Source organism: Halichoerus grypus, chromosome 4 (genome assembly GCF_964656455.1).
Source record: "Halichoerus grypus chromosome 4, mHalGry1.hap1.1, whole genome shotgun sequence".
In the NCBI taxonomy this organism is placed as follows: Eukaryota; Metazoa; Chordata; class Mammalia; order Carnivora; family Phocidae; genus Halichoerus; species Halichoerus grypus.
In genome coordinates, this window is record NC_135715.1 from 68,705,813 (window position 1) to 68,720,349 (window position 14,537).

The 14,537-nt window shown below is 38.0% G+C and overlaps 1 protein-coding gene across 1 annotated transcript in view; it reads right to left on the reverse strand.

The window, feature by feature from the left end:
* BRCA2 (BRCA2 DNA repair associated) overlaps positions 1–14,537 on the reverse strand; it is a 61,059-nt gene that overhangs the window by 18,530 nt on the left and 27,992 nt on the right. The window contains exons 14-18 of the mRNA XM_036070486.2: positions 9,088–9,521; positions 8,428–8,609; positions 7,113–7,300; positions 3,591–3,761; positions 2,734–3,088 (exon numbers count right to left, since the gene is read on the reverse strand). Of these exons, the coding sequence (XP_035926379.2) occupies positions 2,734–3,088; positions 3,591–3,761; positions 7,113–7,300; positions 8,428–8,609; positions 9,088–9,521 (1,330 nt within the window). The remainder of the gene's footprint in view (positions 1–2,733; positions 3,089–3,590; positions 3,762–7,112; positions 7,301–8,427; positions 8,610–9,087; positions 9,522–14,537) is intronic.

Genomic DNA, 14,537 nt, shown 5'->3' on the forward strand with positions numbered 1-14,537 from the left:
ACGTTACTCAGCTGGCAAACGTGTATGGAGCGACTAGGAAACAAAATAATTTAAGGAAATCCCTCAGAATTTGGAGGCAACAGGTCCCTCTGAAGGAGGGAGCATGAGGTGTGGCTGAAAACAGAAGGAAAGATAATTAAGACCTCAGATTTCATTTCCTATCCCAAGGAGTCCTTCCCTTACACCAAGAAGAACCCAGGACAAATTACTTTCTGGAGAGGCTGAATCACACATATCCTAGACTCTGGAACACAAGGCAGAGGCCCCTGGGGGGGGTGGGGGGTGGGCAGGGTGAGATGCTATACTGAAAACAAAAATGCAATGAAAATCCTTATGCTAAACATGAGTCTCCCTATTAGTTTTCTTACTCTGTTCAGCTCTCAGACAGTCACTGATATTTGAGGGTCTCCTAACAAGAGCAAGTCCCTGTCTTATCACTCCACAAACTGACAAAAGCCCACCTCACACAGAGCTTCTGATCAACTCATTAGTGCCCCACTCTGGAAGAGGAAAGAACATCAGTTGAAGGAAGTCTCCAACCTGAGAGACCCAAACAAACAAAAAATTATGTGAAAAAAAAAACGCAGCAAGCAGAAGAAACTAAAATAAAACAAAATATTAATCAATAGCTTCAGACAGATGATAAGATGTTGCATCTATGAAACAAGAACAGGATGTAATAAAAAAGAAACATTTAGGGAGTAATAAGGGCCTCGGAGACCAGAAAATTATGCCAATAGGCACAAGTTCATTTTAGGGACTACAAAATTAGAACTAGAAAGTAAGGGGGAGCAAAGACAACAAAATAGAAAATAGGAGAAAAGATGAGATAATCAGAAGACCAATCAAAGAAGCCTACTGCCCAAATATCAGGAGTTCAAAAAAATTGAAAAGGAAAAAATGGAGGGGGAAGAAATTATCAAAGAACTACTTCAAGAAAATTTCCTAGAACTCAATGAGGGACATATGTTTATAGACTGTTTGCCACTGTGTACCCAGGGCCATGATTTTAAAAGATAGGCCAACCCCAAAGTACCTTGCTGGGAAATTTCAGGATACTGCAGACAAACAATCTTCAAAACTTTTTAGAAACAGATCATATAATGAAGGACTGGGAATAAGAATAGCACTGAATTTAGCAGAAGCTATACCAGAAGTAAAAAGATAATAGAGAAAATGTCTTCAAAATTCTGAAGAGATTATTTCCATCTCAAATTCTGTATTCAGCCACCTTACAATAAGCTCAAAGAAAAAGCTATAAGCTCCCTCTCTTAAAAAGCCTCTGGGGGTTGCTTGTGTGCCTTTAGAGCTAGGGAATAAATCCATATAGATATGAAATCCAGAAAATAGGGCTTCCAACACAGAAAGAAGTGAAAATAATTTCTAGAAATGTAACTGTACAGCATACATAGAAGGTAACCATGTCAGAATGGGGCAGGAGTATGGAGAGGTCCAAGAGATCTCCAAGAAAAAGAAACAGAATTGATAAAGGTATTTTAACATATTGAGATGATTTTTATGTATCTCTTGTGTGGGAATGAATTGGTGATAAGGATACAGAAAATTAATAAAACAAAACAAAAAAAGCAAGACAGTTGTTAACTCCAGGGAAAGCAGTAAATTGTAAAGAAAATGTAATTAGTATATTATATGCTGTGCTGCGAAAAATATTTTTCAATCATTATAATGTAAACAGTGAATACAGACTTCACTCCTCAACTTTCATAGCAGGAAGCTAACAGTTAATGTCTAAACTGAAGGAGAAAAGATGACATAGCAGTATAAGCAAAAGAAACTGCCAAAGAGATTCAAAGTGGTTGCCTTTGGGGAGCATGAACAGAGGTCAGGCAGGATGGCTTCAGTGACTGCTTTTTTGCGGGGTGGTCATAAGCCTATGTTACATGAGTTTTGAAATTATGCATATGCACTGATTTGATAAAAGCAAAACAAAAAATTGAAAGCTACTGCAACTTTAATATTCTAAGCAACATAAAACAAAAGGCTGTTTCAGCTTAACTAAAAGCAACACAATGTGGAGTTAATGACAAAGTATCTCTTTACTTAAAAATGTTTAATTTATTAAATGCCTTCTTGAAGTAGAGTGATCCAGAATATGACAGAAGTAAATTATTTCACCTCATAAGTGAATCTAACTGCACAATATTAGTAATTTCTCAGTATCAATTATTGTAATTGATCAATTTGTAATTGATCAATATTGTAGACTATTGTACAATATTGTACAATAGTGTATTTGTAACTTATCAATATTGTAGACTATTAAAATATGACAAAGTCCTATTATATAGGTTTAAGTCTACATAGAGATGAAAGGTACATTTTATTATTATATATTTAAGAATCACTGAAACCTAATTTTCTAATCATACTGGAATAAAGGTCTAATCGAGTAATCAGGATGGAAGCAGAGCAATGCTATGAGAACAAGATGGCACCAAGGGCTATAGGTACCCATAGCCGAAAATCAAATCCAGTGCAAATTTGCTCCTGCATTATTTTAGCTCAATATCACTCTCTCGGTTTCCCAAAAATAGCACAAAAAAATTTAACAGTCTGAGAAATTTGCCACTTACACTCAGACTATTAGTATGTTTTCAAGAAATGGAGCATCTTTAATAGGCCGAAGTTTAAAATTTAAAATATGAAACCTCCCTAGAATTTAACCGAATCAGGGACTGATTTTTACCAAGAGTGTGCATTAATTTAATTTACCTTTAACATAAGAGATTCTGGGGCTTCGAGCGGTGTGCAGGCATCAGGAAAGCCCACCAGTTCTGCCCCATGAATAACGATCTTCTGACCGACGGTCAGTCTACCGTTCTTTACCAGAGCTGCTAGGGGAGGATCAAACTGGGCCTTAATAGCATACCATCCATCCGTGAGCTCGACAATGCCCACTTTTCTGGTACCCACACTGCTAGTTTTACCGCTGGAAGTTTCAGATATATCTGTGCTTGATGAAATTATTTCAGAAATACAGAGAACAAGTGTTTTTGCAGCCGTGTCATCCCTTTCCATTATCTTTTTTATAGCTGATCTTCTGCTTCTATCAATTTCCACATCATATCTAAAAATAAAAAGAAAAATGCACATTTTAGGAATTGTGAGTCTAAAATTTCATTGTAAAAAGGTCACCGAATAATTGAGAATAAAAATTAAATACTTTTGCTGAAGAACTGCTGAGACAGAAGAGAATTTAAAATTTGGTAGCTACTAATATAGTAAGTTTTATAATATTAAAATATGAATTAAATATTAAAACTCCCCAAATGCAAACATGGTCCATCCCTGAACAATGGATCAAATTAGTAATTCATATTCTTCTCACATGCCAAGAGGTTAAAGGGGGTGGGGGAAGAGGGAAGCAAGAGGTGTAGGAATGTGTGATTTCTCTTAAGGGGGCTGGAGGAGTGACAAGAGAATTACTGTGTACAACTCAGCGGCAGTGTGGGATGGCGACTGTCACTGACAACCGACTCGTGTACCTCTATGATGGGGAAGTCACAGCCTGCGCAGAAGTCTGAACCTCATCACATATGTGATTACATAATATAATGCATTGAACTTGCCTGTATTTTAGTTGAAGAAGCACCCTTTCTGGGCTTAGGCACCTATTAGCAAATTCCTTAGGAAAGGCAAATTCCATAGCTGCCAGTTTCCATATAATCCATCTGTAGTGATTATACACCCAAACTCTAGAAATAAGATTTGGATCCACACCTGGGGTGTCGCACAGAGCCCTGAACAAATAAAGGTAGAACAATATAAAAATACATGTAAGATGATACTGAATTCAATAACCATGACCACTCTTTGCACAAACACTACATCATACAAGATCATTTAGTACATTTTTATGAGTCAGAATATAAGTAATATAATTTAGAAAACGATTTGACATGTATCAAAATATACTAATAAAATTAACATAGTAGTCAAAACAATTATTTCAACTGGAAAATGAGATCCTTAATTTAAATAATTATATTTTGGGGTGCCTGGGTGGCTCAGTTGGTTAAGCGGCTGCCGTCGGCTCAGGTCATGATCCCAGGGTCCTGGGATCGAGCCCCACGTCAGGCTCCCTGCTCCATGGAGAGCCTGCTTCTCCCTCTCCCTCTGCCTGCCGCTCTGCCTATCTATGCTCTCTCTATGTCTCTGTCAAATAAATAAATAAAATCGTAAAAAAAAAAGTAAAATAATATTTTAGATTATTTTTCTTAAAAGAGATTGTTTTTAGAAATCACCTAAGAACATCCTTCTCTAGGCTAGTGCTTTTTAAAGATCTTCCTCTGTCTGCTCAAATCTCTAACTCTTCTTCCTTCCGCATTCTCGCTTTGAGTACTAGGGAAACAAATAATCAAGAGAACTTCGAGAAGCTCCCACCCTCATATCCACCAGCCCACTAGCATCTGGACCTTTACACTTTGCTTCTCCTGCCACACTAGCTCCCACCCTTTCTTGCCTAGTTAAGGACCTTGATCTAGGAAATGCCTCCTCTCTCCCCCCAACATCAACTTCTTTCTTTTCTACTGAACAATTTCCATCAGTATAAAAATAGTTTTTCTTTCTTCCTTAAACACAATAAAACTAATACCCTTTACTCCTACTTCCTTCTTCACATATTGCCCCTTTCTCACCCCATCAATTTACTGACTTATTTTCATTAAGACTAATAATGACCTCTACATTGCTAAATCCATGGTCAATTCTCAGTCCTCATCTTCCTTTACTCACCAGCAGTGACTGACACCTGGTCATTCTTTATTCCCTGAAGCTCTGTCCTCACTAAGCTTGCAACATACCACACACTCTTTGATACTAATTTCTAACTTTCAGGTTGCTTTTTCTCAGTCTCTCTTTCATAGCTTTAATTTTCATCTATATGCTGACAACTATGAAATTGATTTCTTTGGCCCATACTTCATCTATAAACTCCAGACTTGCATATCCAACTGCCTACTCAACATCTCCACTTGGGTGTCTACTAATATCTCAAGCTTCAATTGTCCCATGTGGGGCACCTGGGTGGCTCAGTTGGTTAAGCATCCGACTCTTGATCTCAGCTCGGGTCTTGATCTGAGGGTTGTGAGTTCAAGCCCTGCCTACTTAAAAAAATGTCCCAACTGGACACTCCATTTCTCTTCCATCTTTGATCTTCTCAATTTTCCATACATGGTAACTGCACCCTTCCAGCTGCTAATGCCAAAGTCTTTGGAGCTATTTTTATTCTCCTTTTCTCTCACTCCTCATCCAATCCTTGAGCAAATCCTGATGGTGCCACCTTCAAAATATACCCAGTATCCACCTGCTTTTCACCAACTCCACTGCTACCTTCTTCATCCGAGCAGCCACATCTCACCTGAATCACCTCAATAGTTTCCTAACTGGTCTCTCTGCTTCCATCATCGTCCCTCCTGACAGTCTAATCTCAACAGCAGCCAGAGTTATTCTTTAAAAACAAGGCAGATCATGTCATTCCTCTGCTTTAAACATTCTGATTCAGGCCAAAAATGGTTACTCAGAGTTAAAGCCAAGCTTCTTATGAAAGTTTATAAGGCCCCATCTCTCTAACTTCATCTGCTACTACTCCTCTCCTGCCCATTCTACTCCAGCTATACTCACTTTCCTCTTGTTCCCTAAATAAGCCTGCTTCTTGCTTACAGCCAATGCTTTTCCCCGCAGGGTCCTATGCTCACTCCCTTGCCCTCCTTCAGGACATTGACCAAATGTCAGGGCCTCAGTGAAGGCTCCTGACTACTTAGCTTATTTTAAAATTGCACATTTCCTCACCCGGGTCTCCCTATGCCCTTTCCAGCTTTATCTTCATAGTATTCATCACCTTCTAATATACTATACAACTTACTTATTTCTTTTTAAAAAATTCCTTCCCCACCCCAAACCCCTCTACTATAATGTATGACTTATTAAGGCAGAGATTTTTTTCTTTTGTTATCCCAAGCACGCAGAAGAGTTATCTGGCATAGTAGGTCCTCAATAAATATTTGTTGAATGATCAAAAAAACAACTTAAGCTTCAACAGTCAATGTTATGAAACATGCTCACCTGATTACAGGATAATTACTCTTTTTTTTTTTTTTTAAGATTTTATTTATTTGACTAAGAGAGACACAGTGAGAGAGGGAACACAAGCAGGGGGAGTGGGAGAGGGAGAAGCAGGCTCCCTGCTGAGCAGGGAACCCAATGTGGGGCTTGATCCCAGGACCCTGGGATCATGACCTGAGCCGAAGGCAGACACTTAACGACTGAGCCATCCAGGTGCCCCAGGATAATTACTCTTAACTTATACACTATGCAAGTATAATATATACTTAATACAAGAAAACAATATAACTGTTTAGTATACTTTTCCACCTAGAATTGATAGCAGATATTTATGGGAGACAAGTGCAAGATGTAAATAACATTCACGTCTTCAAGTATTCCAAAAACATAACAAAAGTTTCAGGAAAAATGTTTTACCAATTTCCCCAAATTATAAATTTTGGAAAGATATATAGGAATTTTAAAAAATGAGAGCATTAGAAAAATGTTTCTCATCTCTTGCCCTTGGCATGGTAATTCTATCCCTGATAGCAAAAATTTTAAATCATCTTTGTAAAAACATTAGAACTATAAGAGGTTATATAGTTTTTAAACTGTTGATGTTTTAGGGCAGTAAAATTTACTATTTGGTATTACTGACACTTGAGTATTTCTGCTTAGCTTCTAGTATTTATATTTTACATTTATTGAAATATACAATGAAAGGGAATACGACGTAAGTGTGTGTGTGTGTCTATCTACGGCAAGGTCCACTCAAACTTAGCTCTTATCAGTCTTTATTTTACAAATGCATATAAAAAATGTCTCAACTGAAGAAAAACCAATTCATTAAATCCTAGGACAAACCATAATTCACTTTTCAAAAGATTACAACAGAATGTCAGTTGAACCACAATGTACTTAAAATAATTCACTATATAAAAATTTGATTTCTAGCCAACTTATTAAGTTTTAAAGAGGTAAGTGAAAAAAAGAGAGAGATGGTGGAATACAGAAAAGTTAACACAATCTCTTTTTGCATGGAGTACCTATAAAATTCTTCTTTTCCAGCCTTTCCATCATTGGAGGGTATGAGCCATCCACCATCAGCCAACTGTATTCCCTCTCCAGACCACAGTCCTTCCTTACCAAAATAATCCTGAATGTGAAACTGAAAAGATTCTGCATTTTTGCTGTTAATTTTTACACAATGTTTGGAAACGCCATACATATAGAGCTGCACAAAATAAATGACAGAAAAATTTAATAATGAATGAAAAATAAAATCAAACAAAAGAGCATGTTTCATAGAATAAAAACAATTATAATAAATCAAAACTGAATTTACAAAATTTTTCATTTAAATATTAAAATATTCACCATCAAAATATTTAACTAACTTAATAGAAGCTAAACATTTTAATATAATATAAATGACTCCTACATTCAAGAGTCTGCTGCACCCTTTTCATTCCCCTTGTGCATAAGCCTCCTGCTTCAGCTGCCATAGGAAGTCATTTCGGGGATAAAAAAGTAATTTAATATTTTACAAAATCTTTTAAGTTAAAAAATTCAGAAGGGAAAGAACTGTGAAAAGCGTTAAGTATTTTAGGGGGAGGTCAGATCTGTACACAGGCCTGGCCCACTTCCACCCCAGCATGCCTCATCCCAAAGTATGAGATTTGTGCGGATGTGACTCTAGAGTCACACTCCTTGCTCTGGAACTAGGTCCAGTAGAGGAAAACTTACTAGTTAAGTGACTTTGGGGCAGTTACTTGACCCTCTCTGTGCTTCAGTTCTGTCATCTGCAAACAGTGAACAAAATGACGGTGCCTTTCCTTTAGATGCTTGTGAAGATTGAGTGAGATGCAACCACCGCAGGCACAGTGCTTAGAAGGGTGACGAGTGCAGAAAAACTACTCAATAAATGTCACCTATTAATATTATCAATATTATGTTCACCTCTCCATTGCCTAAAATTCTAACTAGACAGCACTGGCTTAACAAGAATCCTTTTTAAAAAAATGTCAATAGCTCTTAATGGATTCAGGGCTATGAGTTATTCACCCTTTAAATTCAAGTAGACTACTTTCTTCTAACACCTGAGAGCACTACAGTAATAAAATGAGTACATTTTGAAGGGGGAAGAGAACTAGCAATTCTGGAGCACAGATCACTTTGGTGAGATAAGGCAGCAGAGAAGGAGGCTGCCACTGTTGGTTGATTAGGAAATAAAATTATTTCATTCATCCACTCCCACATTTGTTTGTTTTTTCTTTGAACAAAACAATTTGGAGATACCAGTTAATAAAATGAAATTATACGTGATTATAGAAGTTAGTAGCCTTGTGGACAAAAGCATACCTGTTTATGAGAACACGCAGAGGGGACTCGGCCTTCCACTGCTCCTCTCAGAGAGATTCTAGGCACAGTGGAGGTTTTTGCAAGATACAGGCTACCTGGCTGTGGAAAAATGTGCTGCCTTTGTTTCTCTTTAATCCGCATATCCTGTATATCTCTGGCATTCTGAAGATTTGAAGTTAAATCTATTAAAGAATAAGTTAGCAAAAAATAAACTTGCATGTAACATTTAAAAAGCACAACCTTTGTTTTATAAAGTCATATATATCAATTTGCTCTAATTTTCAGGGATAATTTGCTCTAAATCTTAAGGGATAGGCAAAGTTTCAACTTGTAAACAATAGATCTATTATTTTTATTTCAAATTTGGAAAAAAATTAGTAGCCTGTTAAATATATATTCCAGTAACAGCAGTCTTAGATTGTTTGTCTAAATCCCCCCTCCTTTTTTAAATAAGAAATAATAAGTAGTCACCTTTGAAAGAAAACATTAGAATACTTTAAATCTAAATCTTTGGGCTTAGGAAAAAATCTAAAAGCATTAAAAAAGGTTCTGAAATTCTTAATTGTCACAGAAGGAGACAAATCCTCAAGGCATTATTTAAATATGAGAAACATCTAACTGGAAGGCAAAAACATGTCAACACAAATTTTCACACAATACCTAAAGGTTCTTTTTCACACTTTGTGACTATTATAGTTGCTGCTTGATTGGAGTTATTTTTCTTAAGCTGATGAATTTCACTGTCATTAGTATTTGTTTCACTATCACCAGGGCCATGTTCATCTATGTTTTTTGGGTTTTGTTTGTTTTCTTCCAAATTAGTATTCTTGCTAATACACTGTTCATCTCTGTGAAAATGTGATTTAGTTTTAAAAGGTGGGACAAAGACTTTCACTGGTTTGCTTGGAGTATTCAAATGTCTCCTTTTTTCATTTCTTGTGGCAGGAACTGTACAGAATGGCTGCCCTGAAACTGATAAATTGCTTGAAGATTTTTCCAAAGCCAGGTGTTCATAAAAATGAGATTTAGACAAAAATTCTTGACCAGGTGTGGTGAAATTTGGATTTTGCATTTCTTGCCGTTCCTTAGTTGTGCTACAATGAGGAGAAAATATTTAAGTTTGATTATTTACCAATAAATGGACATATATGTAAATATTTTAGAATGTGCTTTATCACCCCCCCCCCCCCCATAAACCTCAACTGCCATAATGGCAATCCTACTCTGGCAACTGTTTTGCATTTCATTATGCTTGCCATCCAAGACAACACCACACTTTTCAAGTCTGTAACTATTTCTCACACACTGACATCCAGCCTTTACCATTTATTTCACATAACAGTCAAACATGGATCCTCTTTGTCTCCTCTAGTTCGATCACAGTACTCCTTACTTACCTCCTTTACCAGAGAAGGATCTATCCATCCTCTTAGGACTAACACCCTCACCTGTACTCCTGACGCCACCTGATAAGTCAGTCTCCTCAGGAGCCCCACTCTTTGCATTATTATTCCACCTCTCTCCTTTCTCTACCACCTGTGTATACAGTTTTTTTTTTTTTTAGTGCTCCTTTCATTTAGCCAGAAAGCCATGCCCATCCTTGAAACACTTTTTTCTTAGCCTTATCTCCCCTTTGAGCTAATACTCACTGTGACCTACCCTTCATGGCCAATCTTCCCAAACATGTAACCTAAACTAGCTATTTTCACTTCCTCAATTTCCATTCATGGAACGCTCATTTCTCCCACTGTTCTACAGAAATTGTTCTCAACAAAGTTGCTAATCACCTCCCAAGTGCCTACACACAAATTCAACTTCCTGTGTAAACTCATTCTACCTGGCCTCTGACAACTGACTTCTTAAAATTGTGTGTTCGTTTGTTTCTTTCTCTCTCTTTTTCTTTCTTTTGCTGGTTTTTCCTCTTTCTCTTAAAAAAAATTCCCATCTCTAAACTTGGATTTCTTCCCTAGACATTTTCCCTGGGTGATGTGAGTCATTTCAAATGCTTAAATTATCATCTAACAAAAATATTAATCTGTATCTTCATGCCCGACTTTGCCCCAGGTGTTATTCCTATACTTTGAACCTTGTATAGCACCATATACCTCTACCTTGATGTTCCACACTCATCTCAAACTCAACATGTCCAAAATTAATCACCTTCCTTAGCATACATGTTCTTTCTCATATTTGGTATTTTGTTGAAAATCCCATACTTCCTTTTATTCAAACCTGAATCCCTGGAACTTAAAGTTACCCTAGAACTCATTTATTCAGTCATCAAATAGCCATCAAATATTTTATTTTATTTTATTTTATTTTATTTTTTTTAAGATTTTATTTATTTATTTGAGAGAGAGAGAATGAGAGACAGAGAGCATGAGAGGGAGGAGGGTCAGAGGGAGAAGCAGACTCCCTGCCGAGCAGGGAGCCCGATGCGGGACCCGATCCCGGGACTCCAGGATCATGACCTGAGCTGAAGGCAGTCGCTTAACCAACTGAGCCACCCAGGCGTCCCTCAAATATTTTATTTTTATTTATTTTTTAAGTAGACTCCACATCCAGTGTGGAGCCCAAGGTGGGGCTTGAACTCAAGACCCTGAGATTAAGATCTGAGCTGAGATCAAGAGTTAAGACACTTAATGGACTGAGCCACCGAGGAGCCCCTCACCATTAAATATTTAATGAGTTCTGACTATGTGTGCTAGACACTGTTTTGGCTGGAAGATAAAATGGGAACAAAACAAAATCACAGGGTTTATATTCTAGCGGAGGGAAGCAGACAAACAAATATTGGTATTCAATGCTATAGGGAACATTAAAAGCATGGTAAGGGGGGCAGGGAGCGTCCAGCAGAATTAAATAAATATTATTTTATACAGGTTGGTGAGGAAAACATTACTGATAAGGTGACATTTGCACAGAGCCCTGAAGGAAGTGGGAGATAAAGCCACATAGGTATTCGGGAGAAGGGTGCCGCAGGCAGAGTGCACATCATGTGGTAGGCTAGGCACAAGCACAACTGGAACAGAGCGAGAAGGGAAAGTCAGCCGGTGAGACTGGAAAGAGAGCAAAAAGGCCAGATCATGGAGAACCTGTACACCCTGGGGTAAGGACTCCCCAGTTGTACCCTGAGATGGGAAGTCATGGACTAGTTTTTGAGTACAGAAACGACACTCTCTGTCCTAGGGTATGAGTGTATTTTGAAAGCAGAGTTGTTAGACTTTTACAGGAAAACAGATTAGGGGAAGCTGTTAAGTTTGAGATGTCTATTAGTCACCCAAATAAAAATGTCAAGTAGGTAACTAGATGAATGCATATGTTGTTCAGGGAAGAAATTCAGGCTTATGACATTAATTTTGGAGCCATCAGTAAAGAGATGGTATATAAAGTCATGAGAGTGGATGAGGTAGCTACTAAAGAGGAAGGTCAGGAAGGGAAGCCACCTGGAGCTGAGCCATGAGGGAATTTAACATTTAGTGGTTAAGAGAAGAACCAGCAAAAGAGAAAGAATAGCCAATGGGAAGGAGGAGAAGAGAGAGGTCCCAGAAGTTAGAGTAAAGAAACTGTTTAAAAGGCAGGAGTGATTAACTATGTGAATGCTGGGTTAATAGGAGGATGGAGAGCTGATAAAATTCAGCAATATGGGGGTAACTGGCAATCTTAACAAGGGGTAGTGCACAGTGATCAGAGAATGAGGTGGGTTCAGGAGAGAAGGGGAAGAGATGAAGTAGAGAACATGAGTGGAGATCATTCTAATGAGTTGTGCTTTAAGTGGGTAAGGAAATGGATTGGTGGGATAAGAGGAATCGAGAAAGGTGTTTCTTGTTAAGACGGAGACTTATATCAACTACCTGACTAATGGGACTGACCCAATAGAGAGGAAGACAGTATCAATGCAGGAGAGAGGGGGGCAATTGCTGGACTGATTTCCCTGAATGGATGATTGAGAGATCTAGTGCCTAAGAATGCATAAACCTTCTGCCCCAAAACTTGTTTTCATTGATTTTGTACTCCCTTGTTTTGAAATATTAAAAATCCTGTGAAAATGAGGAGTTTACTTTGTAGGTTATGACCAAGATGTCTACTGAATGTAAGTGGAGATACCCTGCCACTCCCAGTATACCCATTATCTGGCCAAATCTTGACTCTTATCTCCCACCCATATTCTACTCTCTGCTCTAGCACCTGTGTTAAGTTGAAATCTTCACTTCCTTACTAATCTCCTCATGACAGTTTCACTTTGGTCTATTTCTAAAACACAAATCTGGTTATGCTGCTCTTAGAAACTTCCACAGACAAACAGTCACTACCCAAGTTTCAACTTGTCAGAAATGACACAGGAGGCTTCCTATTTATAGGTCCTAACCTACCCATTTTTTTTGTTTCCTCCCAGTCCCCACAGCACCCCAGCCTGCTGAATCCCGTGAGGAAAGCCATGTAACTTCCTACTCTTTCCAGAGTGTGGAGCGCCCTCCTCACCTAAACATCCCTTACATTCTGTCTGAAGAACTGTTGTTAAGCTTCTGCCGCATAATTAACTGCCAATTTTTCTATGCTGTCACATCACTTTGTTATACCTACTTAAGTACTTATATCACAGTAATTCTTTTCATGCCTGGCTCCAAGACCAGCCAGAAATCTGAGGTGGATTTACTTATCTTTATATCTATCTGCACAATATAAATAAGATCCTTAGGAATTTATGCATGCTTACTTAAATGCACAGGACTATTTTCTCATCATATGTGTAAATTAAGGTAATATGTAGATAAATAAGCTTTTACTTTATTTTTAACATTACAACCTGTTTTTGAAAATGAAAACAAATAAAAAAATCACCTGGGTTTCTACATTCAAAACATGTATATTAGTAGCCTGCTGGCAGAAGTGCAGGTCAATGAATGTTTTCAACAATGCCACAAATAGTTATTTTTGAAAGGGTAACATTAAACACAATCTAAACCATAGTCCTGGGCTAAAAAATTTACCAGATAGAAGTTTTCACAACTGCTTTCTACAATTTTAGATGCTTCTATGATATTCACATCCATTATCCCTCAGTGACATCTCTGTAACTGCTGCTTCTTGAAGAGCCACTTGGAAAATGATGATTTAGCTCTTTGTCACCACTTCTACTTTACTAAACTTCCTTCCTTCCTTTCTCGCCTCCCCATCTTCCCAAGTTATGTATTTGATTGTCAATATTTAATTATGTATCCTCCCTGGAGAATTAGCCCTGGTCTTCTGTTAGAGTGGACAAGAGGTAGTTGTCTAGCTTCATGGAGTGGAGGCGATGTATTTTCAACCTGCACCCTTGTTCTGGCTCCTTCCTTTGTCATCACCAATTCTGAAGATTCATGAATTCCTCAGCTTTTGAGGCTTCTCCCATGTAACACAGTTGATTCTTTCCTCTCCCCATTATGATTCTGAATCTGTTTTTTCCCATATGCTTTGAAAAACAGCCACTGTGGTCCCCTCTCCTGTTCTCCCTGTCTTGAGTGTAAGTTTACTCACTGTGGTTTTGGTAAAACTCTGGAAGGCAATGGAAGTTATGTGAGTATGTTCAATCTACCATCTTTACCAAGAAGCTTCTTACCGCATTAAGACTTCAGGTTCTGCTTCAATTTTATCTTGCAAGCAGACTTCCCCAGGGCTCTATTTTTCTGTTCCAAAATGGTCTAGCTGCCTGTCTGGGCTTAGCGACACAGCTATCATTCTGGGATCTCCCCTCAGCACCATCTGCCTGGGGGATTCCCTCTGCCTCTCTATGTTCAATTCCTGTTTCTTCAATCTCACCTCTTCCTCCCTCTTTGTTATGTACTGGTTTTGTGAGCTTCTGGAGAAAAATAATGGGAGATACACCTTTTGGTACTCTGCATCTGAAAAATGTCCACCTCACACTTCTTTGATATTTTGGTCAGTGATAGGATTCTAGGCTGGAAATAATTTTCTCTCAGAATTTTAAAGGCACTGCTCTGTAGTATACATTATAGAATCCATAATCTTCTAGCATCCAATGTTAATGGCGAGAGAATTTATACCGTTGACTCTTGCAACTTTGAAACCTGATTTTTTGGCTCGCTGGAAAATTTAAGGTTTCCCTTTGC